Genomic DNA, 26,949 nt, shown 5'->3' on the forward strand with positions numbered 1-26,949 from the left:
CTGAATATCAGACTCTCCGAGCGTCTGCGCCTGATCTTGTACGCGCAGCAGCGTTTGAGTTCCGCTAGCGTCCAGACTAATGATGCTCTGACTGCCAGGCCTAAAATACTTTAGCTCACTTTTTCTGGAATCAGCGGTCCCACACATCTCATAATTGAATGTTTGTTTCAAAGTCCCCATCCCTCCCACATCTGCATAAAGGGGTGGATAATATGGAATAACTGGCAGATTGGCACCGGATTTGTAAAACATCCTCTCATGTCTCCATCTGTAGCATTTGACTGACAGTATGGCTATGATGGACACGATGAACAGAAAGGAAACTACAGCCAAGGCTAAGACTAGATAAAAAGTCAGGTTATCGTTGTAATCCTTGTCGTGCGTAAAGTCAGTGAACTCCGAGAGCACTTCAGGGAAACTGTCCGCCACCGCCACGTTAATATTGACTGTAGCTGAACGAGAGGGCTGTCCGTTGTCCTCCACTACAACAGTGAGCTTCTGCTTCACAGCATCTTTATCGGTCACCTGGCGCACAGTTCTTATTTCTCCATTCTGTAAGCCCATTCCAAACAGCGCCCTGTCAGTAGCTTTCTGCAGTTTATATGAGAGCCAAGCATTCTGTCCAGAGTCCACATCAACAGCCACCACTTTGGTCACAAGATAGCCCACCTCTGCTGAACGAGGCACCATTTCAGCCACCACAGAGCCCCCAGTCTGAACTGGGTACAGAACCTGAGGCGCGTTGTCGTTCTGGTCCTGAATCACTATTTTCACACTCACATTGCTGCTGAGAGGAGGATTTCCTCCGTCCTGCGCTTTTACTCGAATATGAAACTCTTTGGTTTGCTCGTAATCAAAAGAGCGAACAGCAAGAATTTCTCCGCTCTCTGCATTCACTGAAACATATGTAGAGGCTGAAACTCCATTCAGGAGAACATCCTCAAGAAAATAGGAAATCCGCGCGTTGTTCCCAGAGTCTTTATCAGCTGCTGTCACTGCGAATACAGACACTCCAGGCGTGTTATTTTCCAGCACATAAGCAGTGTATGACTGATGCTGGAACAGAGGGGCGTTGTCATTCACATCAGATATTTTCAGATTCAGTGTTTTATTAGTAGAGAGTGAAGGAGAACCCTCATCAGTAGCTGTTATTGTTATATTATATTCAGAACATTTTTCTCTGTCTAAAAACTGATCTGTGACTAAACTGTAGAAATTAGAGGAGGAGAATTTGATGCGGAATGGTAAATCTGAATCCACGGAACATCTAATCTGACCGTTTTTACCGGAGTCGATGTCTTTAATATTCAGCATTGCTATAACAGTCTCCGGGGCAGAATCCTCTGGAATGGGATTGGAAAAAGAGATAACACTGATAACAGGAGCGTTATCATTAACATCGGTGATTTCAACCAACACTTTACTATTATCAGTTAGTCCTCCTTTATCTGTTGCCTCGATATGTAATTCATACTGTTTTGATTTTTCATAATCTAAAAGACCATTAACTCGAATGTCTCCAGTGCTTGGCTCTATTGTGAATAGCTCCATAATCTTTCTATTGTTTTGTGGAAATGAATATATAACCTCCCCATTAGGTCCTTTGTCCTTGTCGGTGGCACTTACTGTCACCGCAGTGCTGCCCATTTGAGCATTTTCCGGTAATGATACTCGGTAAACAGGCTGACTGAACACGGGAGCATTGTCGTTTGCATCAATAACAACGACGGTAATTTTAATTGTTCCAGATTTTTGAGGATTTCCTTCATCAAAAGCTGTCAGAATTAATGTATGCTTCTCCTGTTGCTCTCTGTCTAAAGGTGTTTGTAAAATCATCTGAACGTACTTTGTGCCATCACTGTTTGACAATTCGTTCAAAGTGAAATGATCGGTTGGACTAAGGGTGTATCTTTGTAGTGAATTTTTTCCTACGTCGGGATCATGCGCACTGTCCAATGAAAACCGCGAGCCTGCTACGACAGATTCTCTAATTTCAAGAATTATTTCTTTTCTGTCAAAAATCGGAGCATGATCATTGACGTCTAATATTTCTACATCGATTCTATGCAGCTCCATCGGATTTTCCAAAATTATTTGAAAATGTAATGAGCACGGAGTGATCTGGGCGCACAGCTCCTCTCTATCTACTTTCTCTTTCACCACCACCGTCCCTTTTTCCACATTTAAACCGATGTACTCACGACTGTCCTCCGTAAAGATCCGCGCTCGACCAGATTTCAGTTTTTTAACATCCAAACCGAGATCCTGCACGATGTTTCCCACAACAGAGCCCTTATTCATCTCCTCAGGAATAGAATAACGCAGCTGTCCGTGAGCAGCGGTCAGGACAAAGAAGAAGAAAATAAGAAGATTCGGAAGCCGTCGATAAATACCATGAATGGTAAAGCAATTGCGGAATGTTCGAACAAAAAATACATCCATAATGCCAATTATTCGATTGAGCGTCAATTACTCTTATCACTATTAAATAATGTGAATATATTTGAAATAACTGGTAAGAAATACTTGTCTATGGTTCTACATTGGGTCCTCAGTCAGAACTGCAGAGTAATACTGCTTCATGCACGATGTCAGAATGTGGAGGAGGATCCACAACTGATCTTTAAAACCTGCACACACTGACCAACAGCGTCGACCAGAGTTCTAAAATAATACTACAACAAAAGAGAAAAGAATCTTTTTGTAATTGTTAAAATGGAACTTAGAGATAAACCTCGATTTATTACCAATAAATTACATAATAACATTTTGATATTTTAAAATATAATCGTATTATAATTATAGAGAAGTAAATACAACAATCATAAGCTTAAATGAAGAAAGGGGGGGGGGCATAACAACACCAACAGCAACAAAACAAACGTTTGAGAATATAATGATTCAAAATAAAATAAAATCAACAAATTTGTATTGTGGCGAGGACATCAATGGCATTTTAATATAGACCGATCAATTCTAAATGGAATTAAATTACTTACAGTACATTTGAAATTCTCATTAGTGACCAAATCTTACCTGATCTTCACAGTCATTTATCAGATTGTCTCTTTGCGCATGCCTGAGTGTGTGTGTTCCGCTGGTATCCAAACTCATTATGCTCTCACTGGAAGGTCTTACATATTTCAGATCACTCTTTCTGGAGTCAGTCGTCCTGCATACCTCATAATTATACACATGCTGTAATGTTCCTGTACTCCCTACGTCTGCATAAAGAGGTGGATAATATGGAATAACTGGCAGATTGGCACCGGATTTGTAAAACATCCTCTCGCGCCTCCATCTGTAGCATTTAACTAAAAGTATGGCTATGATGGACACGATGAACAGAAAGGAAACAACAGCCAAGGCCAAGACTAGATAAAAAGTCATGTTGTCGTTGTAATCCTTGTCATGCGTAAAGTCAGTGAACTCCGAGAGCACTTCAGGGAAACTGTCCGCCACCGCCACGTTAATATTGACTGTAGCTGAACGAGAGGGCTGTCCGTTGTCCTCCACTACAACAGTGAGCTTCTGCTTCACAGCATCTTTATCGGTCACCTGGCGCACAGTTCTTATTTCTCCATTCTGTAAGCCCACTTCAAACAGCGCCCTGTCTGTAGCTTTCTGCAGTTTATATGAGAGCCAGGCATTCTGTCCAGAGTCCACATCAACAGCCACCACTTTGGTCACGAGATATCCCACCTCTGCTGAACGAGGCACAATTTCAGCCACCACAGAGCCACCAGTCTGCACTGGATACAGAACCTGAGGCGCGTTGTCGTTCTGGTCCTGAATCACTATTTTCACACTCACATTGCTGCTGAGAGGAGGATTTCCTCCGTCTTGCGCTTTTACACGAATATGAAACTCTTTGGTTTGCTCGTAATCAAAAGAGCGAACAGCAAGAATTTCTCCGCTCTCTGCATTCACTGAAATATGAGTCGAGGCTGAAACTCCATTCACGAGAACATCCTCAAGAAAATAGGAAATACGCGCGTTGTTACCAGAATCTTTATCAGCTGCTGTCACTGCGAATATAGACACTCCAGGTGTGTTATTTTCCAGCACATAAGCAGTGTATGACTGATGCTGAAACAGAGGGGCGTTGTCATTCACATCAGATATTTTCAGATTTAATGTTTTATTGGTAGAAAATGAAGGAGAACCATCATCAGTAGCTCTTATTGTTATATTATACTCAGGTTTAGTCTCTCGATCCAAAACCTGATCAGTTACAACACTGTAGAAATTGGATGAGGACGATTGTATTTTAAACGGTAAATTTGGATCAATTGAACATTTTACCTGTCCATTTTTCCCAAAATCTAAATCTTTTACATTAATCATGGCTATCACTGTCTCTGGAGGGGAGTTTTCTGGTACTGAATTAGAAAAAGAAATCAAGCTTATGACGGGTGCGTTGTCGTTAACGTCAGTGATTTCAATCACTACTTTACAAGAATCTGTTAGCCCTCCTTTATCTGTTGCTTCAACATTTATTTGAAAATGCTTTGACTTCTCGAAGTCCAGCTCACTGGTAACAGTGATATCGCCCGTTTTTGAATCAATATTGAACAAATCCAAATTCTTTCCTGTACTCTGTGAAAATGAATAAGTCACCTGGGCGTTTGTCCCTTTATCTTTATCTGTAGCGGCTACTGTTGCTACATATGTGCCTCTGGGCGAATTCTCTTGCATTGTAACACGATATACAGGCAAACTGAACACAGGAGCATTGTCGTTTGCATCCAGTACTGTAATGGTTATTTTAACAGTACCAGATTTTTGTGGGCTGCCTCCATCAAATGCCATTAAGGACAGCGTATGCTCCTCTCGGTCCTCTCTGTCAAGTGATGCTTGTAACACCATTTCTACGTATTTCAGCCCATCATTACCAATGATTTCTTTCAGAGAAAAATATTCTGTGGGATTGAGAGTGTATCGTTGGAGAGCATTCATTCCTACATCAGGATCATGTGCATTATCTAAAGAAAATTTTGCACCAGGCATAGCCGATTCACTAATTTGGAAATTAATTTCATTTCTTGTAAACACAGGAGAATGATCATTAACATCTAATATTTCAACATCGATTCTATGCAGCTCCATTGGGCTTTCTAGAATGATCTGAAAATGTAAAGAGCACGGAGTAACCTGGGCGCACAGCTCCTCTCTATCTATCCTGTCTCTCACTACCAGAGTCCCTTTATCTACATTTAGACCGATGTACTCACGACTATCCTCTGTAAAGATCCGCGCTCGACCAGATTTCAGTCTTTTAACATCCAACCCGAGATCCTGCACGATGTTTCCCACAACAGATCCCTTATTCATCTCCTCAGGAATAGAATAACGGACCTGCCCGTGTGCAACCGCCAGGACAAAGGAAAAAAGGACAAGACGATTTATTTTCTTCAGTGATGTCATAATCATGGGACGAACAGAGCTTCTTCATTCAGCAAAAAAAAGAGGAATCTTCTGTTAAAACGTACGTGTTCTCGGTCTGTATAGTTTATCCCGAATGAACGAGAGAGTGCGAAGTCTCAGTGATGTCACAATATAGGGAGGATCATTCCCTGAGAATTTAAAGCCTTCACACACTAACCAACAGCGTCACACAGAGTGCAAAATTGTTACTGCACCATAAATATAAAAACGTGGAGCAAAAAAAACGAAATACATTTCTGTAAACTTTGAATTACCGTGTAGGATTACAGCTAAATTATTTAAAAAGGCAAGCATATAAATTATTTCTAAACCATGACGAAAGTTAGAGACATGCTTAATAATGAAACTTAATATTTACATAAATAGTATCGAACTTAAACAGACAATTCTTTTAACAATTTACAGAGACCCATGCCATGAACTGCATCTGGAAGGAATAACGTCGATTTCAGCACCAAGGACAGAGGCTTAAGACACTAAGTGAGCATTAAATTTCACATAACTGTTAGTCAACTCGACAACAAGAAGTGAAATGTGTATTAATAAAATGATGAAACTATTAATAATAACAATAATAACCAATCCTTACCTGATCGTCAAAATCGTCACTTATAAGTTTCTCCCTCTGCGCACGTGTAAGAGTATGTGTTCCACTTGTATCAAGACTAATGATGCTCTGGGTTGGTCGCATGTGTTTCAGATCACTCTTTCTAGAGTCAGTCGTCCTACAGACCTCATAATTATACACATGCTGTAAAGTTCCTGTACCCCCTACATCTGCGTAAAGTGGTGGATAATATGGAATAACTGGCAGATTGGCACCGGATTTGTAGAACATCCTCTCACGTCTCCATCTGTAGCATTTGACTGACAGTATGGCTAAAATGGACACGATGAAGAGAAAGGAAACTACAGCCAAGGCCAAGACTAGATAAAAAGTCAGGTTGTCGTTGTAATCCTTGTCGTGCGTAAAGTCAGTAAACTCCGTGAGCACTTCAGGGAAACTGTCCGCCACCGCCACGTTAATATTGACTGTAGCTGAACGAGAGGGCTGTCCGTTGTCCTCCACTACAACAGTGAGCTTCTGCTTCACAGCATCTTTATCGGTCACTTGGCGCACAGTTCTTATTTCTCCATTCTGTAAGCCCACTTCAAACAGCGCCCTGTCTGAAGCTTTCTGCAGTTTATATGAGAGCCAGGCATTCTGTCCAGAGTCCACATCAACAGCCACCACTTTGGTCACGAGATATCCCACCTCTGCTGAACGAGGCACCATTTCAGCCACCACAGAGCCACCAGTCTGCACTGGGTACAGAACCTGAGGCGCGTTGTCGTTCTGGTCCTGAATCACTATTTTCACACTCACATTGCTGCTGAGAGGAGGATTTCCTCCGTCCTGCGCTTTTACACGAATGTGAAACTCTTTGGTTTGCTCGTAATCAAAAGAGCGAACAGCAAGAATCTCTCCGCTCTCCGCATTCACTGAAATATGAGTCGAGGCTGAAACTCCATTCACGAGAACATCCTCAAGAAAATAGGAAATACGCGCGTTGTTACCAGAGTCTTTATCAGCTGCTGTCACTGCGAATATAGACACTCCAGGTGTGTTATTTTCCAGCACATAAGCAGTGTATGACTGATGCTGAAACAGAGGGGCGTTGTCATTCACATCAGATATTTTCAGATTTAGTGTTTTATTGGTAGAGAATGAAGGAGAACCCTCATCAGTAGCTGTTATTGTTATATTATACTCAAGTTTAGTCTCTCGATCCAAAACCTGATTAGTTACCACACTGTAGAAATTGGATGAGGACGATTGTATTTTAAATGGTAAATTTGGATCAATTGAACATTTTACCTGTCCATTTTTTCCAAAATCTAAATCTTTTACATTAACCATGGCTATCACTGTCTCTGGAGGAGAGTTTTCTGGTACTGCGTTAGAAAAAGAAATCAAGCTTATGACCGGTGCGTTGTCGTTAACGTCAGTGATTTCAATCACTACTTTACAAGAATCTGTTAGTCCTCCTTTGTCTGTTGCTTCAACGGTAATTTGAAAATGTTTTGCCTTCTCAAAGTCCAGCTCACCGTTTACAGTGATATCGCCAGTCTCAGAATCAATACTGAATACATTCAAATTCTTTCCTGTACTCTGTGAAAATAAATAAGTCACCAGGGCGTTTGTCCCTTTGTCTCTATCTGTAGCGGTGACTGTTGCTACATATGTCCCTCTGGGCGAATTTTCTTGCATAGAAGTGTGATAGACAGGCAAACTAAATATAGGAGCATTGTCGTTTGCATCCATAACTGTAATGGTTATTTTAACAGTACCAGATTTTTGTGGGCTGCCTCCATCGTAAGCCACTAGATTTAAAATAATTTCTTCCTGGTTCTCTCTATCTAGAGGCGACTGTAAGACCAATTCTATGTATTTCAGCCCACCATTTGCAATCACTTCTTTCAAAGAAAAATTGTCTGTTGGACTAAGGGTATATTTCTGGAGAGCATTAACGCCAACATCCGGATCATGCGCACTATCTAAAGAAAATTTTGCACCAGTCAGTGTTGATTCAATAATTTGAAAACCAATGTCTTTTCTCACAAATACAGGCGAATTGTCATTGATGTCTATAATTTCTACATCGATCTGATGCAGCTCCATCGGATTTTCTAAAATGATCTGAAAATGTAAAGAGCACGGAGTAACCTGGCCGCACAGCTCCTCTCTATCTATCCTCTCTCTCACTACCAGAGTCCCTTTATCTACATTTAGACCGATGTACTCACGACTGTCCTCCGTAAAGATCCGCGCTCGACCAGATTTCAGTCTTTTAACATCCAACCCGAGATCCTGCACGATGTTTCCCACAACAGATCCCTTATTCATCTCCTCAGGAATAGAATAACGGACCTGGCCGTGCGCAAATGCCAGAACAAAGGAAAAAAGGACAAGAAGCTTCATCTGCTTCATCGATGTCATAACCATGGGAAAAAGAGAGCTTCTTCTTTAAGTCAACATAAAACAAAGTATAATTATGTTGAAATGTTTATAATCCACCACTAAAGATCAAAGAATATTTGCATTATTTAGTATAGCGAAATATACAAGGTGAGAAAGAACGACGTCTGGACATGTTCACGGTCTGTAGAGTTTGTCTCGAATGAATGAGAGAGAGCGCAGTCTCAGTGATGTCACAATATAGGGAGGATCATTCATTGAGAATTTAAAGCCTTCACACATTAACCGACAGCGTCACACAGAGTGCAAAAATGTTACTGCAACATAAATATAAACACGTGAAACAAGAAAAAAAATGCATTTTTGTGACATTTAAATTAACATTCAAGACTACAGCTAAATGTATTAAACAGACAAGAAAATAAATCATCTCTAAAACGGGACAAGATACATGCTTAATAATTAAATATAATATTTAAATAAATAGTATCGAACTTAAACAGACAATTATTTTAACAATTTAAAGAGATCCATGTTAAGAACTGATTTTAGAAAGTCTAAAGTGAATTTTAGCACCAAGGACAGAGGATTCACAAATCCATTAATCATTAAATTTCGAAAACTAGTGAAATGTGCATAAATAATGAGATGACAATATTAAAAATAACAATAATAACCAACCCTCACCTCATCTTCAAAATCGTCACTTATACATTTCTCCTTCTGCGCATGTGTGAGAGTCTGTGTTCCATTTGTATCAAGACTAATGATGCTCTGAGTTGGTCTCATGTATTTCAGGTCACTCTTTCTGGAGTCAGTCGTCCTGCATACCTCATAATTATACACATGCTGTAAAGTTCCTGTACCCCCTACGTCTGCGTAAAGGGGAGGATAATATGGAATAACTGGCAGATTAGCACCGGATTTGTAGAACATTCGTTGACGTCTCCATCTGTAGCATTTAACTGAAAGTATGGCTATGATGGACACGATGAAGAGAAAAGAAACTACAGCCAAGGCCAAGACTAGATAAAAAGTCAGGTTATCGTTGTAATCCTTGTCGTGCGTAAAGTCAGTGAACTCCGAGAGCACTTCAGGGAAACTGTCCGCCACCGCCACGTTAATATTGACTGTAGCTGAACGAGAGGGCTGTCCGTTGTCCTCCACTACAACAGTGAGCTTCTGCTTCACAGCATCTTTATCTGTCACCTGGCGCACAGTTCTTATTTCTCCATTCTGTAATCCCACTTCAAACAGCGCCCTGTCTGTGACTTTCTGCAGTTTATATGAGAGCCAGGCATTCTGTCCAGAGTCCACATCAACAGCCACCACTTTGGTCACGAGATATCCCACTTCTGCTGAACGAGGCACCATTTCAGCCACCACAGAGCCCCCAGTCTGCACTGGATACAGAACCTGAGGCGCGTTGTCGTTCTGGTCCTGAATCACTATTGTCACACTCACATTGCTGCTGAGAGGAGGATTTCCTCCGTCCTGCGCTTTTACACGAATGTGAAACTCTTTGATTTGCTCGTAATCAAAAGAGCGAACAGCAAGAATCTCTCCACTGTCTGCATTCACTGAAATATAAGTCGATGCTGAAACTCCATTCACGAGAACATCCTCAAGAAAATAGGAAATACGCGCGTTGTTACCAGAGTCTTTATCAGCTGCTGTCACTGCGAATATAGACACTCCAGGTGTGTTATTTTCCAGCACATAAGCGGTATATGACTGATGCTGAAACAGAGGGGCGTTGTCATTTACATCAGATATTTTCAGATTGAGAGTTTTATTGGTAGAGAATGAAGGAAAACCCTCATCAGTAGCTGTTATTGTTATATTATATTCAGAACATTTCTCTCGGTCTAAAAACTGATTAGTGATTAAACTGTAGAAATTAGAGGAAGAGGATTTGATGCGAAATGGTAAATCTGAATCCACTAAACATCTAATCTGACCGTTTTTACCGAAGTCGATGTCTTTAATATTGAGCATCGCTATAACAGTCTCCGGGGCGGAATCTTCTGGTATGGGATTGGAAAATGAGATAACACTGATAACAGGTGCATTATCATTAACATCAGTGATTTCAACTAGCACTTTACTGGTGTCAGTTAATCCACCATTGTCCATTGCTTTTACATTAAGCTCGTACTGTTTAGATTTTTCAAAATCTAAGATTCCATTAACTCGAATGTCTCCCGTATCTGAATTAACGGTGAAAAAATCCATAGCTTTTCCAGTGCTCTGTGAAAATGAATATGAAACCTCACCATAGGAGCCTTTGTCCTTGTCGGTAGCGCGTACAGTCACTACTGAACTGCCCTTTTGAGCATTTTCTGGTAAAGACACTCGGTAAACAGGCTGACTGAACACGGGAGGATTGTCGTTTGCATCAATAACAACGACGGTTATTTTAACTGTTCCAGATTTTTGAGGATTTCCTCCATCATACGCTGTCAGAATTAATTTATGCTCTTCTTGTTGCTCTCTGTCTAAAGGTGTTTGTAAAACCATTTCAACATACTTAGTCCCATCACTACGTGAAAATTCTTTTAGTGAGAAAATATCGGCTGGTTTCAGAGTATAGCTCTGCAATGTGTTTAATCCAACGTCAGGATCGTGCGCATTTTCTAATGAAAATAACGACCCCCTGACGACAGATTCCATTATTTCAATATTGATTTCTTTTTTTTCAAAAACCGGAGCATGATCATTAACATCTAATATTTCTACATCGATTCTATGCAGCTCCATCGGGCTTTCTAGAATGATCTGAAAATGTAAGGAGCACGGAGTAACCTGGCCGCACAGCTCCTCTCTATCTATCCTCTCTCTCACTACCAGAGTCCCTTTATCTACATTTAGACCGATGTACTCACGACTGTCCTCCGAAAATATCCTTGCTCGACCAGATTTCAGTCTTTTTACATCCAAACCGAGATCCTGCACGATGTTTCCCACAACAGAGCCCTTACTCATCTCCTCAGGAATAGAGTAACGGACCTGCCCATGCGCTAGGGTCAGAACAAAGCAAAGAAGAAAAATAAGCTTCATCTGCTTCAGTGATGTCATATCACGGGTAGAAGAAAGTTTCTTCTTTCAGCAAACAAATACGAAAGAAATCTTCTGTTGAAATGTTTATAAACCACACTTGCAGATTAAAAGGTGTGCATGGTTCAGTATAATAAAACTAAAGAGAAAAATAGAAGGTGAGAAAGAACGACGTCTGTGCGTGTTCTCGGTCTGTAGAGTTTATCTCGAATGAACGAGAGAGTGCGCAAACTCAGTAATGCCACAATATAGGGAGGATCATTCATTGAGAATGTAAAGCCTTCACACACTAACCAACAGCGTCACACAGAGTGCAAAAATGTTACTGCAACATAAATATAAAAACGTGGAACAAGAAAACGGAATACGTGTAGTGACCTTTGAATTACCGTGTAAGACTAGAACTAAATGTATTAAATAGGCAATAATATAAATTATCTATAAAACGAGACGAAATTTAGAGACATGCTTAAAATTAAATATAATATTTACATAAATTGTATTAAACTTAAACAGATATTATTTTAACAATTTAAAGAGACTCATGCTATGAACTCTATTTGGAAGAAATAACGTCAATTTCAGCACCAAGGACAGAGGCTTAACACGTCTAGTGAATATTAAATTTTTTTAGAACTGTTAGTCAACTTGAAAACACGAAGGGAAATGTGTATTAATAATATGAAAACTATAAATGATGACAATTATGATGACTATTATTAATAACAATAATAACCAACCCTTACCTGATCTTCAAAATCGTCACTTATTAATTTCTCCCTCTGCGCATGTGTGAGAGTCTGTGTTCCATTTGTATCAAGACTAATGATGCTCTGAGTTGGTCTCATGTATTTCAGGTCACTCTTTCTGGAGTCAGTCGTCCTGCAGACCTCATAATTATACACATGCTGTAAAGTTCCTGTCCCCCCTACGTCTGCGTAAAGAGGTGGATAATATGGAATAACTGGCAGATTGGAACCTGATTTGTAAAACATCCTTTCACGTCTCCATCTGTAGCATTTGACTGACAGTATAGCTATAACGGACACGATGAAGAGAAAAGAAACAACAGCCAAGGCCAAGACTAGATAAAATGTCAGGTTGTCGTTGTAATCCTTGTCGTGCGTAAAGTCAGTGAACTCCGAGAGCACTTCAGGGAAACTGTCCGCCACCGCCACGTTAATATTGACTGTAGCTGAACGAGAGGGCTGTCCGTTGTCCTCCACTACAATAGTGAGCTTCTGCTTCACAGTATCTTTATCGGTCACCTGGCGCACAGTTCTTATTTCTCCATTCTGTAAGCCCACTTCAAACAGCGCCCTGTCTGTAGCTTTCTGCAGTTTATATGAGAGCCAGGCATTCTGTCCAGAGTCCACATCAACAGCCACCACTTTGGTCACGAGATATCCCACCTCTGCTGAACGAGGCACCATTTCAGCCACCACAGAGCCACCAGTCTGCACTGGATACAGAACCTGAGGCGCGTTGTCGTTCTGGTCCTGAATCACTATCTTAACACTCACATTGCTGCTGAGAGGAGGATTTCCTCCGTCCTGCGCTTTTACGCGAATATGAAACTCTTTTGTTTGCTCGTAATCAAAAGAGCGAACAGCAAGAATCTCTCCGCTTTCTGCATTCACTGAAATATAAGTCGAGGCTGAAACTCCATTCACGAGAACATCCTCAAGAAAATAGGAAATACGCGCGTTGTTACCAGAGTCTTTATCAGCTGCTTTCACTGCGAATACAGACACTCCAGGTGTGTTATTTTCCAGCACATAAGCGGTGTATGACTGACGCTGGAACAGAGGGGCGTTGTCATTTACATCAGATATTTTCAGATTCAGTGTTTTATTAGTAGAGAGTGAAGGAGAACCCTCATCAGTAGCTCTTATTGTTATATTATATTCCGAACATTTTTCTCGATCTAAAAACTGATCTGTGACTAAACTGTAGAAATTAGAGGAGGAGGATTTGATACGAAACGGTAAATCTAATTCCACTAAACATCTAATCTGACCGTTTTTACCGGAATCGACGTCTTTAATATTCAGCATCGCTATAACAGTCTCCGGGGCAGAATCCTCTGGGATGGGATTGGAAAACGAGATAACACTGATAACAGGGGCATTATCGTTAACATCAGTAATTTCAACCAGAACTTTACTGGTATCAGTTAGTCCTCCTTTGTCTCTGGCCTCAACATTCAGTTCGTAATGTTTCGATTTTTCATAATCCAAAGGGCCATTTACTTTTATTTCCCCAGTTTCAGAATCAATACTGAACAAATCCATGGCTTCAGTTGCCGTGCTCTGAGAAAACGAATACGTAACCTCACTATTTGATCCTTTGTCAAGGTCTGTGGCGCTTACTGACACAACTACAGCACTAGTCAGTGCGTTTTCCGCTAAATACACTCTATAAGTAGGCTGACTGAACACGGGGGGATTGTCATTTGCATCAATAACAGCGACGGTTATTTTAACTGTTCCAGATTTTTGAGGATTTCCTCCATCAAAAGCAGTCAAAATTAATTTATGCTCTTCTTGTTGCTCTCTGTCCAAATGTATTTGTAAAACCATCTCAACGTATTTAGTGCCATCACTACGAGATAATTCTTTTAAATTAAAATGATCAGTTGGGTTAAGGGTATATCTCTGCAATGCGTTTAAACCTACATCAGGATCGCGTGCATTATCTAAAGAAAATCGAGCACCGGGGGTGGCTGACTCACTTATTTCAAAATCTATTTGCTTTCTTGTAAAGTTCGGAGCATGATCGTTTACATCTAATATTTCTACATCGATTCTATGCAGCTCCATAGGGTTTTCTAGAATGATCTGAAAATGTAAAGAGCACGGAGTAACCTGGCCGCACAGCTCCTCTCTATCTATCCTCTCTTTCACCACCAAAGTCCCTTTATCTACATTTAAACCGATGTACTCACGACTATCCTCCGTATAGATCCGCGCTCGACCAGATTTCAGTCTTTTTACATCCAACCCGAGATCCTGCACGATGTTTCCCACAACAGAGCCCTTACTCATCTCCTCAGGAATAGAATAACGGACCTGCCCGTGCGCAACAACCAGGACAAAGGAAAAAAAGACAAGAAGCTTCATCTCTTTAAGCGATGTAATATCACGGAAACATAAGCTTCTCCTTTCAGGAAAAAAAAGGAAAAAAAAGAGATTATATTGACATGTTTATAATCCAGTATTAAAGATCAAAAAGTGTTTGCATGATTTAGTATAGTTAAACTACAGAAAAAATACAAAAGGTGAGCAAGAACGACGTCTGTACGTGTTCTGGTCTGAAGAGTTTATCTCGAATGAAGGAGAGAATGCGCAGTCTCAGTGATGTCACAATATAGGGAGGATCATTCAATGAGAAATTAAAGCCTTTTCACACTAACCAACAGCGTCACACAGAGTCCAAAAATGTTACTACAACATAAATATAAAAAAGTGGAGCAAGAAAAACTAGATACATTGTTGTGATCTTTGAATTACCATGTAAGACTACAGCTAAATTTATGAAAAAATGAAAATATAAATGATCTCTATAACGGGACAAAAGTTTGAGACATGCTTAACAATGTAATATAGTATTTAAATAAATAGTAAAGAATTCAAACAGACCATTGTTTTAACAGTTTAAAGAGATCCATGTAATTAACTGTTATTGGAAGGACTAAAGTCAATTTCAGCACCACGTCCAGAGGATTCACTAATCTAATAAGCACTAAATATCTTACGACTTTTAGTCAACTCGAAACAATGAAATTTGTGTTAATAATATAATGACAATATTAAAAATAATAATAATAACCAACCCTCACCTGATCTTCAAAATCTTCACTTATGAGTTTCTCCCTCTGAGCACGTGTGAGAGTTTGTGTTTCATTTGTATCAAGACTAATGATGCTCTGAGTTGGTTTCATGTGTTTCAGATCACTTTTTCTGGAGTCAGTCGTCCTGCAGACTTCATAATTATAGACATGTTGTAAAGTTCCTGTACCCCCTACGTCTGCATAAAGAGGTGGATAATATGGAATAACTGGCAGATTGGAACCTGATTTGTAAAACATCCTCTCACGTCTCCATCTGTAGCATTTGACTGATAGTATAGATATGATGGACACGATGAACAGAAAGGAAACTACAGCCAAGGCCAAGACTAGATAAAAAGTCAGGTTGTCGTTGTAATCCTTGTCATGCGTAAAGTCAGTGAACTCCGAGAGCACTTCAGGGAAACTGTCCGCCACCGCCACGTTAATATTGACTGTAGCTGAACGAGAGGGCTGTCCGTTGTCCTCCACTACAATAGTGAGCTTCTGCTTCACAGCATCTTTATCGGTCACCTGGCGCACAGTTCTTATTTCTCCATTCTGTAAGCCCACTTCAAACAGCGCCCTGTCTGTAGCTTTCTGCAGTTTATATGAGAGCCAGGCATTCTGTCCAGAGTCCACATCAACAGCCACCACTTTGGTCACGAGATAGCCCACCTCTGCTGAACGAGGCACAATTTCAGCCACCACAGAGCTCCCAGTCTGCACTGGGTACAGAACCTGAGGCGAGTTGTCGTTTTGATCCTGAATCACTATTTTCACACTCACATTGCTGCTGAGAGGAGGATTTCCTCCATCCTGCGCCTTTACACGAATGTGAAACTCTTTGGTTTGCTCGTAATCAAAAGAGCGAACTGCAAGAATCTCTCCGCTCTCTGCATTCACTGAAATATACGTCGAGGCTGAAACTCCATTTAGGAGAATATCCTCAAGAAAATAGGAAATACGCGCGTTGTTACCAGAGTCTTTATCAGCTGCTGTCACTGCGAATATAGACACTCCAGGTGTGTTATTTTCCAACACATAAGCAGTGTATGACTGATGCTGAAACAGAGGTGGGTTGTCATTTACATCAGATATTTTCAGATTTAGAGTTTTATTGGTAGAGAATGAAGGAGAACCCTCATCAGTAGCTGTTATTGTTATATTATATTCAGGTGTAGTCTCCCGGTCCAATACTCGATCAGTTACTAGGCTGTAAAAGTTGGATGAAGACAACTGTATTTTAAATGGTACATTTGGACCAATTGAAGATTTTATTTGACCGTTTTTGCCAGAATCTAAATCTTTCACATTTAACATCGCGATAACAGTTCCAGGAGCGGAGTCCTCGGCAACTGGATTAGAGTAGGAAATTATACTCATAACAGGGGCGTTGTCGTTAACATCAATTAATTCAATTGCGATTTTGCTTGAGTCTTTTAAACCTCCTTGATCTGTTACTTCTACATTTAACTGAAATTGCTTGGTCTTCTCAAAATCTAGGTCTCCGTTAACACTGATATCACCTGTCTGAGCATCAATTGTGAACATATCTAAAACTCTTCCAGAACTTTGAGAAAATGAGTAGATGACGTCCGCATTTGCTCCTTTATCTCTATCTGATGCGCTCACAGTGGCAACAACGGTGCCTTTTGGTGAATTTTCTAACAATGAAGCCGTGTAAACAGACTGACTAAACTGTGGAGCATTGTCATTTGCATCCATGACAATTACACGAATTTTTACTATTCCTGACTTAGGAGGAGTGCCTCCATCAAATGCTGATAAAATTAAATTAAGCTCCTCTTGTTCTTCTCTATCAAGCGGCGATTTTAAAACCATTTCAGCGTATTTTATTCCGTCGTTTCCAGTTATCTCATTTATTGAAAAATGATCGATTGGATTAACCGTGTATCTTTGAAGTGTATTCATTCCTACATCCGGATCATGTGCGCTATCTAAAGAAAAACGAGCTCCAGGGACGGCTAATTCACCAATTTCTATATTAATTTCCTTTCTTGCAAAAACCGGAGCATTATCATTGATATCTAACACTTCTACATCAATTCTATGCAGCTCCATCGGGCTTTCTAGAATGATCTGAAAATGTAAGGAGCACGGAGTGATCTGGCCGCACAGCTCCTCTCTATCTATCCTCTCTCTCACTACCAGAGTCCCTTTATCTACATTTAGACCGATGTACTCACGACTGTCCTCCGTAAAGATCCGCGCTCGACCTGATTTCAGTCTTTTTACATCCAAACCGAGATCCTGCACGATGTTTCCCACAACAGATCCCTTATTCATCTCCTCAGGAATAGAGTAACGGACCTGCCCGTGCGTAACCACCAGGACAAAGGAAAAAGGGACAAGAAGCTTCATCCATGGCATAATCATTGGTAGAAGAGAGCTTCTTCTTTCAGCAAAAAGTGAGAGATCTTCTGTTAAAATGTTTAGAAATCACTGTTGCACATCAAACAATGTTTGCATGACTCCGTTTAGTGAAACTGCAGCGAAATATATAACGTGAGACAGACCGACGCCTGTACGTGTTCTCGGTCTGTATATCTCGAATGAAGGAGAGAGTGCGCACTCTCAGTGATGTCACAATATATAGGGAGGATCATACCCTGAGAATTTAAAGCCTTCACACACTAACCAACAGCGTCACACAGAGTGCAAAATTGTTACTGCAACATAAATATAAAAACGTAGGGCAAGAAAAACATAATTTATTTCTGTAACCTTTGAATTACCGTGTAAGTTACAGTTAAATGAACTGTAAAGGCAAGCACGTAAATTATCTCTAAAATGTGACGAAAATTAAATACATGTTTTATAATGGATTATAATATATAGGTAAATAGTATCGATCTTAAACAGACCATTCATTTAACAATTAAAAAAGATCAATGTTATGAACTGCTTTTGGAAGTTCTAAAATTTATTTCAGCACCAAGGACAGAGGATTCACAAATCTAGTAATCGTTAAACTTTGAAAACAGGTGAAATGTGTATAAATAATGTGATGACAATTTAAAAATAACAATAATAACCAATCCTCACCTGATCTTCAAAATTGTCACGCATGAGTTTTTCCCGTTGCTCGTGTGTAAGAGTCTGTGTTCCATTTGTATCAAGACTAATGATGCTCTGAGTTGGTCTTATGTGTTTCAGATCACTCTTTCTGGAGTCGGTCGTCCTGCAGACCTCATAATTATACACATGCTGTAAAGTTCCTGTCCCCCCCTACGTCTGCGTAAAGTGGTGGATAATATGGAATAACTGGCAGATTGGCACCAGATTTGTAAAACATCCTCTCACGTCTCCATCTGTAGCATTTGACTGACAGTATGACTATAATAGACACGATGAAGAGAAAAGAAACAACAGCCAAGGCCAAGACAAGATAAAAAGTCAGGCTGTCGTTGTAATCCTTGTCGTGCGTAAAGTCATTGAACTCCGAGAGCACTTCAGGGAAACTGTCCGCCACCGCCACGTTAATATTGACTGTAGCTGAACGAGAGGGCTGTCCGTTGTCCTCCACTACAACAGTGAGCTTCTGCTTCACAGCATCTTTATCGGTCACCTGGCGTACAGTTCTTATTTCTCCATTCTGTAATCCCACTTCAAACAGCGCCCTGTCTGTAGCTTTCTGCAGTTTATATGAGAGCCAGGCATTCTGTCCAGAGTCCACATCAACAGCCACCACTTTGGTCACGAGATATCCCACCTCTGCTGAACGAGGGACCATTTCAGCCACCACAGAGCCCCCAGTCAGCACTGGGTACAGAACCTGAGGCGCGTTGTCGTTCTGATCCTGAATCACTATCTTCACACTCACATTGCTGCTGAGAGGAGGATTTCCTCCGTCCTGCGCTTTAACGCGAATATGAACCTCTTTGGTTTGCTCGTAATCAAAAGAGCGAACAGCAAGAATCTCTCCGCTCTCTGCATTCACTGAAATATAAGTCGAGGCTGAAACTCCATTCAGGAGAACATCCTCAAGAGAATAGGAAATACGCGCGTTGTTACCAGAGTCTTTATCAGCTGCTGTCACTTCGAATATAGACACTCCAGGTGTGTTATTTTCCAGCACATAAGCAGTGTATGACTGTCGATGGAACACAGGGGCGTTGTCATTCACATCAGATATTTTTAGATTCAATATTTTATTGGTAGAGAATGAAGGAGAACCCTCATCAGTAGTTCTAATTGTTATATTATATTCAGAACACTTCTCTCGATCCAAGAACTGATCTGTGACTAAACTGTAGATATTAGAGGAGGAGGATTTGATACGAAACGGTAAATCTGAATCCACTAAACATCTAATCTGACCGTTTTTACCGGAATCGATGTCTTTAATATTTATCATCGCTATAACAGTCTCCGGGGCGGAATCCTCTGGGATGGGATTGGAAAATGATATAACACTGATAACAGGGGCATTGTCATTAACATCAGTAATTTCAACCAGAACTTTACTGGTATCAGTTAGTCCTCCTTTGTCTCTGGCCTCAACATTCAGTTCGTAATGTTTAGATTTTTCATAATCCAAAGGACCATTTACTTTTATTTCCCCAGTTTCAGAATCAATACTGAACAAATTAATGGCTTCAGTTGCTGTACTCTGAGAAAATGAATACGTAACCTCACCATTTGATCCTTTGTCAAGGTCTGTGGCGCTTACTGACACAACTACAGCACTAGCCAGTGCGTTTTCCGCTAAATACACTCTATAAGTAGGATGACTGAACACGGGGGGATTGTCATTTGCATCAATAACAGCGACGGTTATTTTAACTGTTCCAGATTTTTGAGGATTTCCTCCATCAAAAGCAGTCAAAATTAATTTATGCTCTTCTTGTTGCTCTCTGTCCAAATGTATTTGTAAAACCATCTCAACGTATTTAGTGCCATCACTACGAGATAATTCTTTTAAATTAAAATGATCAGTTGGGTTAAGGGTATATCTCTGCAATGCGTTTAAACCTACATCCGGGTCACGTGCATTATCTAAAGAAAATCGAGCACCGGGAGTGGCTAATTCACTGATATCAAAATATATTTGCTTTCTTGTAAAATTCGGAGCATGATCGTTTACATCTAATATTTCTACATCGATTCTATGCAGCTCCATCGGGTTTTCTAGAATTATCTGAAAATGTATAGAGCACGGAGTGACCTGGCCGCACAGCTCCTCTCTATCTATCCTCTCTTTCACCACCAAAGTCCCTTTATCCACATTTAAACCGATGTACTCACGAGTGTCGTCCGTAAAGATCCGCGCTCGACCAGATTTCAATCTTTTAACATCCAACCCGAGATCCTGCACGATGTTTCCCACAACAGAGCCCTTACTCATCTCTTCAGGAATAGAATAACGGACCTGCCCTTGCGCAACAACCAGGACAAAGGAAAAAAGGACAAGAAGCTTCATCTCCTTTAGCGATGTCCTATCACAGGAGGATAGGCTTCTTCTTTTAGACAAAAAAAGAGGAAGAGAGATTATATTGAAATGTTTATAATCCAGTTTTGAAGATCAAAAAGTGTTTGCATGATTCAGTATAGTAAAACTACAAGGAAATATAAAAAGGTGAGCAAAACCGACGTCTGTACGTGTTCTCGAGTTTATCTCGAATGAAAGAGAGAATGCGCAGTCTCAGTGATGTCACAATGTAGGAAGGATCAAGTAAGGAGCGTTAAAAGCTTTGAAATACTGATCAACAGCGTCACACAGAGCCTAAAATTGTTACTGCAACATAAGTAAGACAAAAGTTAAGGAAGAAAAACAAAATTAACCTTCTGTGGTATTTGGATTGCCTAGTAAGATTACAGTTAAAGCTTCCTAAAAAGGCAAACATTTACATTAACGCCAAAGCATGATAAAAGGTGAAGAAATGCTTTGCGTTAGAACATAATATTTACGGAAACAACATTAAACATGAACATGTAATTTCTTGCATAATTTAAATATATCCAGGATAAGAACTGCTTTAAGCACTGATTAAACTCGATTTCAGCACCAAGGACAGAGGCTTAACATATGTAGTTAAAAACAACTTTTTTAGGACTGCTTCTCAACTCGACAACACGATGGAAAAATGTGATTTGATTATATGAAAACATTATTAATAATATAAATAATTATCAACTCTCACCTGATCTTCAAAATCGTCACGTATGAGTTTTTCCCTTTGCGCGAGTGTAAGAGTCTGTGTTCCATTTGTATCAAGACTAATGATGCTCTGAGTTGGTCTCATGTGTTTCAGATCACTCTTTCTGGAGTCAGTCGTCCTGCAGACCTCATAATTGTACACATGCTGTAAAGTTCCTGTACCCCCTACGTCTGCATAAAGGGGTGGATAATATGGAATAACTGGCAGATTAGCACCAGATTTGTAAAACATCCTCTTACGTCTCCACCTGTAGCATTTGACTGACAGTATAGATATGATGGACACGACGAAGAGAAAGGAAACTACAGCCAAGGCCAAGACTAGATAAAAAGTCAGGTTTTCGTTGTAATCCTTGTCGTGCGTAAAGTCAGTGAATTCCGAGAGCACTTCAGGGAAACTGTCCGCCACCGCCACGTTAATATTGACTGTAGCTGAACGAGAGGGCTGTCCGTTGTCCTCCACTACAACAGTGAGCTTCTGCTTCACAGCATCTTTATCGGTCACCTGGCGCACAGTTCTTATTTCTCCATTCTGTAATCCCACTTCAAACAGCGCTCTGTCTGTAGCTTTCTGCAGTTTATATGAGAGCCAGGCATTCTGTCCAGAGTCCACATCAACAGCCACCACTTTGGTCACGAGATAGCCCACCTCTGCTGAACGAGGCACAATTTCAGCCACCACAGAGCTCCCAGTCTGCACTGGGTACAAAACCTGAGGCGCGTTGTCGTTTTGATCCTGAATCACTATTTTCACACTCACATTGCTGCTGAGAGGAGGATTTCCTCCGTCCTGCGCTTTTACACGAATGTGAAACTCTTTGATTTGCTCGTAATCAAAAGAGCGAACTGCAAGAATCTCTCCGCTCTCTGCATTCACTGAAATATACGTCGAGGCTGAAACTCCATTGAGGAGAACATCCTCAAGAAAATAGGACATACGCGCGTTGTTTCCAGAGTCTATATCAGCTGCTGTCACTGCGAATATAGACACTCCAGGTGTGTTATTTTCCAACACATTAGCGGTGTATGACTGATGCTGGAACAGAGGGGCGTTGTCATTCACATCAGATATTTTCAGATTCAGAGTTTTATTAGTAGAGAATGAAGGAGAACCCTCATCAGTAGCTCTTATTGTTATATTATATTCAGAACATTTTTCTCGGTCTAAAAACTGATCTGTAACTAAACTGTAGAAATTAGAGGAGGAGGATTTGATGCGAAATGGTAAATCTGAATCCACCGAACATCTAATCTGACCGTTTTTACCGGAGTCGATGTCTTTAATATTCAGCATCGCTATAACAGTTTCCGGGGCAGAATCCTCTGCGATGGGATTAGAAAATGATATAACACTGATAACAGGAGCATTATCATTAACATCAGTGATTTCAACCAGAACTTTACTGGTGTCAGTTAGTCGTCCTTTATCCATTGCTTCGACGTTCAGCTCATACTGTTTAGATTTTTCATAATCTAAAAGAACATTAACACGAATGTCTCCAGTGGCCGAATTAATCGTGAAATATTCCATAGCTTTTCCAGTATTTTGAGAAAATGAATAGGAAACCTCCCCATAAGAGCCTTTGTCCTTGTCCGTAGCACTTACTCTTACAACTGTACTGCCCTGTTCAGCATTTTCCGGTAAAAACACTCGGTAAACACTCTGACTAAACATTGGAGGATTGTCGTTTGCATCAATAACAACGACGGTAATTTTAACTGTTCCAGATTTTTGAGGAGTGCCGCCATCAAAAGCTGTCAAAATTAATGTATGCTCTTCTTGTTGCTCTCTGTCTAAAGGTGTTTGTAAAACCATCTCAACATATTTTGTCCCATCGCTTCGAGATAATTCTTTTAACGTGAAATGATTGCTTGGGTTAAGGGTGTATCTCTGCAGTGTGTTTTGTCCTACATCAGGATCATGCGCACTGTCTAAAGAAAAACGTGAGCCTTCTACGACAGATTCCATGATTTCGAGATTAATGTCTTTTCTGTCAAAAACTGGAACATTATCATTTATATCTAATATTTCTAGATCAATTCTATGCAGTTCCATCGGGTTTTCTAAAATGATCTGAAAATGTAAAGAGCACGGAGTAACCTGGCCGCACAGCTCCTCTCTATCTATCCTCTCTCTCACTACCAGAGTCCCTTTATCTACATTTAGACCGATGTACTCACGACTGTCCTCCGAAAAAATCCTTGCTCGACCAGATTTCAGTCTTTTTACATCCAAACCGAGATCCTGCACGATGTTTCCCACAACAGAGCCCTTATTCATCTCCTCAGGAATAGAGTAACGGACCTGCCCATGCGCTAAGGTCAGAACAAAGGAAAAAAGAAAAATAAGCTTCATCTGCATCAGTGATGTCATATCACGGGTAGAAGAGGTTTCTTCTTTCAGCAAACAAATAAGAAAGAAACCTTCTGATGAAATGTTTATATTCCAATGTAGCAGATTAAAAATGTGTTCCCGGTTCTGTATAATAAAACTGAGGAGAAATATAGAAAGAACGACTTCTGTACGTGTTCTCGGTCTATAGAGTTTATCTCGAATGAACGAGAGAGTGCGCAGTCTCAGTGATGTCACAATATAGGGAGGATCATTCAATGAGAAATTAAAGCCTTTACACACTAACCAACAGCGTCACACAGAGTCCAATAATGTTACTGCAACATAAATATAAAAAAGTGGAGCAAGAAAAACGAAATACATTTTTGTGACATTTGAATTACCGTGTAAATCTACAGCTAAATGTATTAAAAAGGAAAAATATAAATTATTTCTAAAACGGGACAAAAGAAATGACTTACCATGTATTATAATATTAAAATAAATGGGAAAGAACCTAAACAGACCATTGTTGTAACAATTTACAGAGATCCATGTTATGAACTGCTTTTGGAAGGGCTAAAGTCAATTTCAGCACCAAGGACAGAGGACTCAATGATCTAAGCATTTCAGGACTGCTAGTCGACTCAAAAAAGTGAAATGTGTATTTATAATATGATGACCATTAAAAATGACAATAATAAACAACCCTTACCTGATCTTCAAAATCTTCACTTATGAGTTTTTCCCTTTGCGCGTGTGTAAGAGTTTGTGTTCCGTTTGTATCAAGACTAATGATGCTCTGTGTTGGTCGCATGTGTTTTAGATCACTCTTTCTGGAGTCAGTCGTCCTGCAAACTTCATAATTATAGACATGTTGTAAAGTTCCTGTACCCCCTACGTCTGCGTAAAGAGGAGGATAATATGGAATAACTGGCAGATTGGCACCGGATTTGTAAAACATCCTTTCACGTCTCCATCTGTAGCATTTGACTGATAGTATAGCTATGATAGACACGATGAAGAGAAAGGAAACTACAGCCAAGGCCAAGACTAGATAAAACGTCAAATTGTCGTTGTAATCCTTGTCGTGCGTAAAGTCAGTGAACTCCGAGAGCACTTCAGGGAAACTGTCCGCCACCGCCACGTTAATATTGACTGTAGCTGAACGAGAGGGCTGCCCGTTGTCCTCCACTACAACAGTGAGCTTCTGCTTCACAGAATCTTTATCGGTCACCTGGCGCACAGTTCTTATTTCTCCATTCTGTGAGCCCACTTCAAACAGCGCCCTGTCTGTGGCTTTCTGCAGTTTGTATGAGAGCCAGGCATTCTGTCCAGAGTCCACATCAACAGCCACCACTTTGGTCACGAGATAGCCTACCTCTGCTGAACGAGGCACAATTTCAGCCACCAAAGAGCCACCAGTCTGCACTGGATACAGAACCTGAGGCGCGTTGTCGTTCTGGTCCTGAATCACTATTTTCACACTCACATTGCTGCTGAGAGGAGGATTTCCACCGTCTTGTGCTTTAAGGAGAATATAAAACTCTTTGATTTGCTCGTAATCAAAAGAGCGAACAGCAAGAATTTCTCCGCTCTCTGCATTCACTGAAATATAAATTGAGGCTGAAACTCCATTCTCGGGAACATCTTCAAGAAAATAGGAAATGCGCGCGTTGTTACCAGAGTCTTTATCAGCTGCTGTCACTGCGAATATAGACGCTCCGGGTGTGTTATTTTCCAGCACATAAGCGGTGTATGATTGATGCTGGTACAGAGGGGCGTTGTCATTCACATCAGATATTTTCAGATTCAGTGTTTTATTGGTAGAGAAAGACGGAGAACCCTCATCAGTAGCTCTAATTGTTATATTATATTCCGAACATTTTTCTCGATCCAAAAACTGATCTGTGACTAAACTGTAGAAATTGGAGGAGGAGGATTTGATACGAAACGGTAAATCTGTATCCAATGAACATCTAATCTGACCGTTTTTACCGGAATCGACGTCTTTAATATTCAGCATCGCTATAACAGTCTCCGGGGCAGAATCCTCTGGGATGGGATTGGAAAACGAGATAACACTGATAACAGGGGCATTATCATTAACATCAGTGATTTCAACCAGAACTTTACTGGTATCAGTTTGTCCTCCTTTGTCTCTGGCCTCAACATTCAGTTCGTAATGTTTAGATTTTTCATAATCCAAAGGACCATTTACTTTTATTTCCCCAGTTTCAGAATCAATACTGAACAAATCTATGGCTTCAGTTGCCGTGCTCTGAGAAAATGAATACGTAACCTTACCATTTAATCCTTTGTCCAGGTCTATGGCGCTTACTGACACAACTACAGCACTAGTCTGTGCGTTCTCTGCTAAATACACTCTATAAGTAGGCTGACTGAACACGGGGGGGTTGTCATTTGCATCAATAACAGCGACGGTTATTTTAACTGTTCCAGATTTTTGAGGATTTCCTCCATCAAAAGCAGTCAAAATTAATTTATGCTCTTCTTGTTGCTCTCTATCTAAAGGTATTTGTAAAACCATCTCAACATATTTAGTGCCATCACTACGAGACAATTCTTTTAAATTAAAATGATCAGCTGGGTTTAGAGTATATCTCTGCAATGCGTTTATACCTACATCAGGATCACGTGCATTATCTAAAGAAAATCGAGCACCGGGGGTGGCTGACTCAATTATTTCAAAATCTATTTGCTTTCTGGTAAAATTTGGAGCATGATCGTTTACATCTAATATTTCTACATCAATTCTATGCAGCTCCATCGGGTTTTCTAGAATGATCTGAAAATGTAAGGAGCACGGAGTGACCTGGGCACACAGCTCCTCTCTATCTATCCTCTCTCTCACTATCAGAGTTCCTTTATCCACATTTAGACCGATGTACTCACGACTGTCCTCTGTAAAGATCCGCGCTCGACCAGATTTCAGTCTTTTAACATCCAGTCCGAGATCCTGCACGATGTTTCCCACAACAGATCCCTTATTCATCTAAAGGTCGGAAAGAGGGAGTTGGAGGAGCACTTTAAGAGTGTTTACACAGAGAAGGAAAGGTCTAGCGACCTGGACCTACCAGCAGACATGCCGCCGTTAGGTGATATAGAGTGGAAAATGG

The 26,949-nt window shown here is 40.4% G+C and overlaps 3 protein-coding genes across 45 annotated transcripts in view; all 3 read right to left on the reverse strand.

Annotated features, from left to right (window-relative positions):
• Positions 1 to 26,949, reverse strand: part of LOC111188173 (protocadherin gamma-C5-like) — a 96,492-nt gene that overhangs the window by 48,139 nt on the left and 21,404 nt on the right. For 4 of the 43 annotated variants that reach the window (XM_049474758.1, XM_049474756.1, XM_049474748.1 and 1 more), the window contains one exon: positions 21,461 to 21,604. In XM_049474758.1, the coding sequence (XP_049330715.1) occupies positions 21,461 to 21,604 (144 nt within the window). Of the gene's footprint in view, positions 2,797 to 3,036; positions 5,711 to 6,037; positions 8,753 to 9,094; positions 11,835 to 12,210; positions 14,854 to 15,305; positions 15,571 to 15,827; positions 15,972 to 18,362; positions 18,507 to 20,688; positions 20,801 to 21,460; positions 22,127 to 26,949 lie in introns of those variants that run through there. The other 39 variants (XM_049474754.1, XM_049474784.1, XM_049474760.1 and 36 more) reach the window with 35 other exon arrangements.
• Positions 15,999 to 26,821, reverse strand: LOC111193089 (protocadherin gamma-A11-like; the record flags this gene model as incomplete). The annotated part of the gene is made up of 2 exons (XM_022672087.2): positions 26,756 to 26,821; positions 15,999 to 17,533 (listed from the first exon to the last, which is right to left on the reverse strand). A coding segment is annotated over exon 2 (1,380 nt), but the record flags the coding sequence as incomplete, so codon positions are not given.
• LOC125799047 (protocadherin gamma-A2-like) overlaps positions 18,491 to 26,949 on the reverse strand; it is a 47,813-nt gene continuing 39,354 nt past the window's right edge. Inside the window, exon 2 of the mRNA XM_049474793.1 lies at positions 18,491 to 18,885. Coding sequence (XP_049330750.1) covers positions 18,514 to 18,885 — 372 coding nt within the window. The 3' untranslated portion in view covers positions 18,491 to 18,513. The remainder of the gene's footprint in view (positions 18,886 to 26,949) is intronic.

Source organism: Astyanax mexicanus, chromosome 2, assembly GCF_023375975.1.
Source record: "Astyanax mexicanus isolate ESR-SI-001 chromosome 2, AstMex3_surface, whole genome shotgun sequence".
Lineage (NCBI taxonomy): Eukaryota > Metazoa > Chordata > Actinopteri > Characiformes > Acestrorhamphidae > Astyanax > Astyanax mexicanus.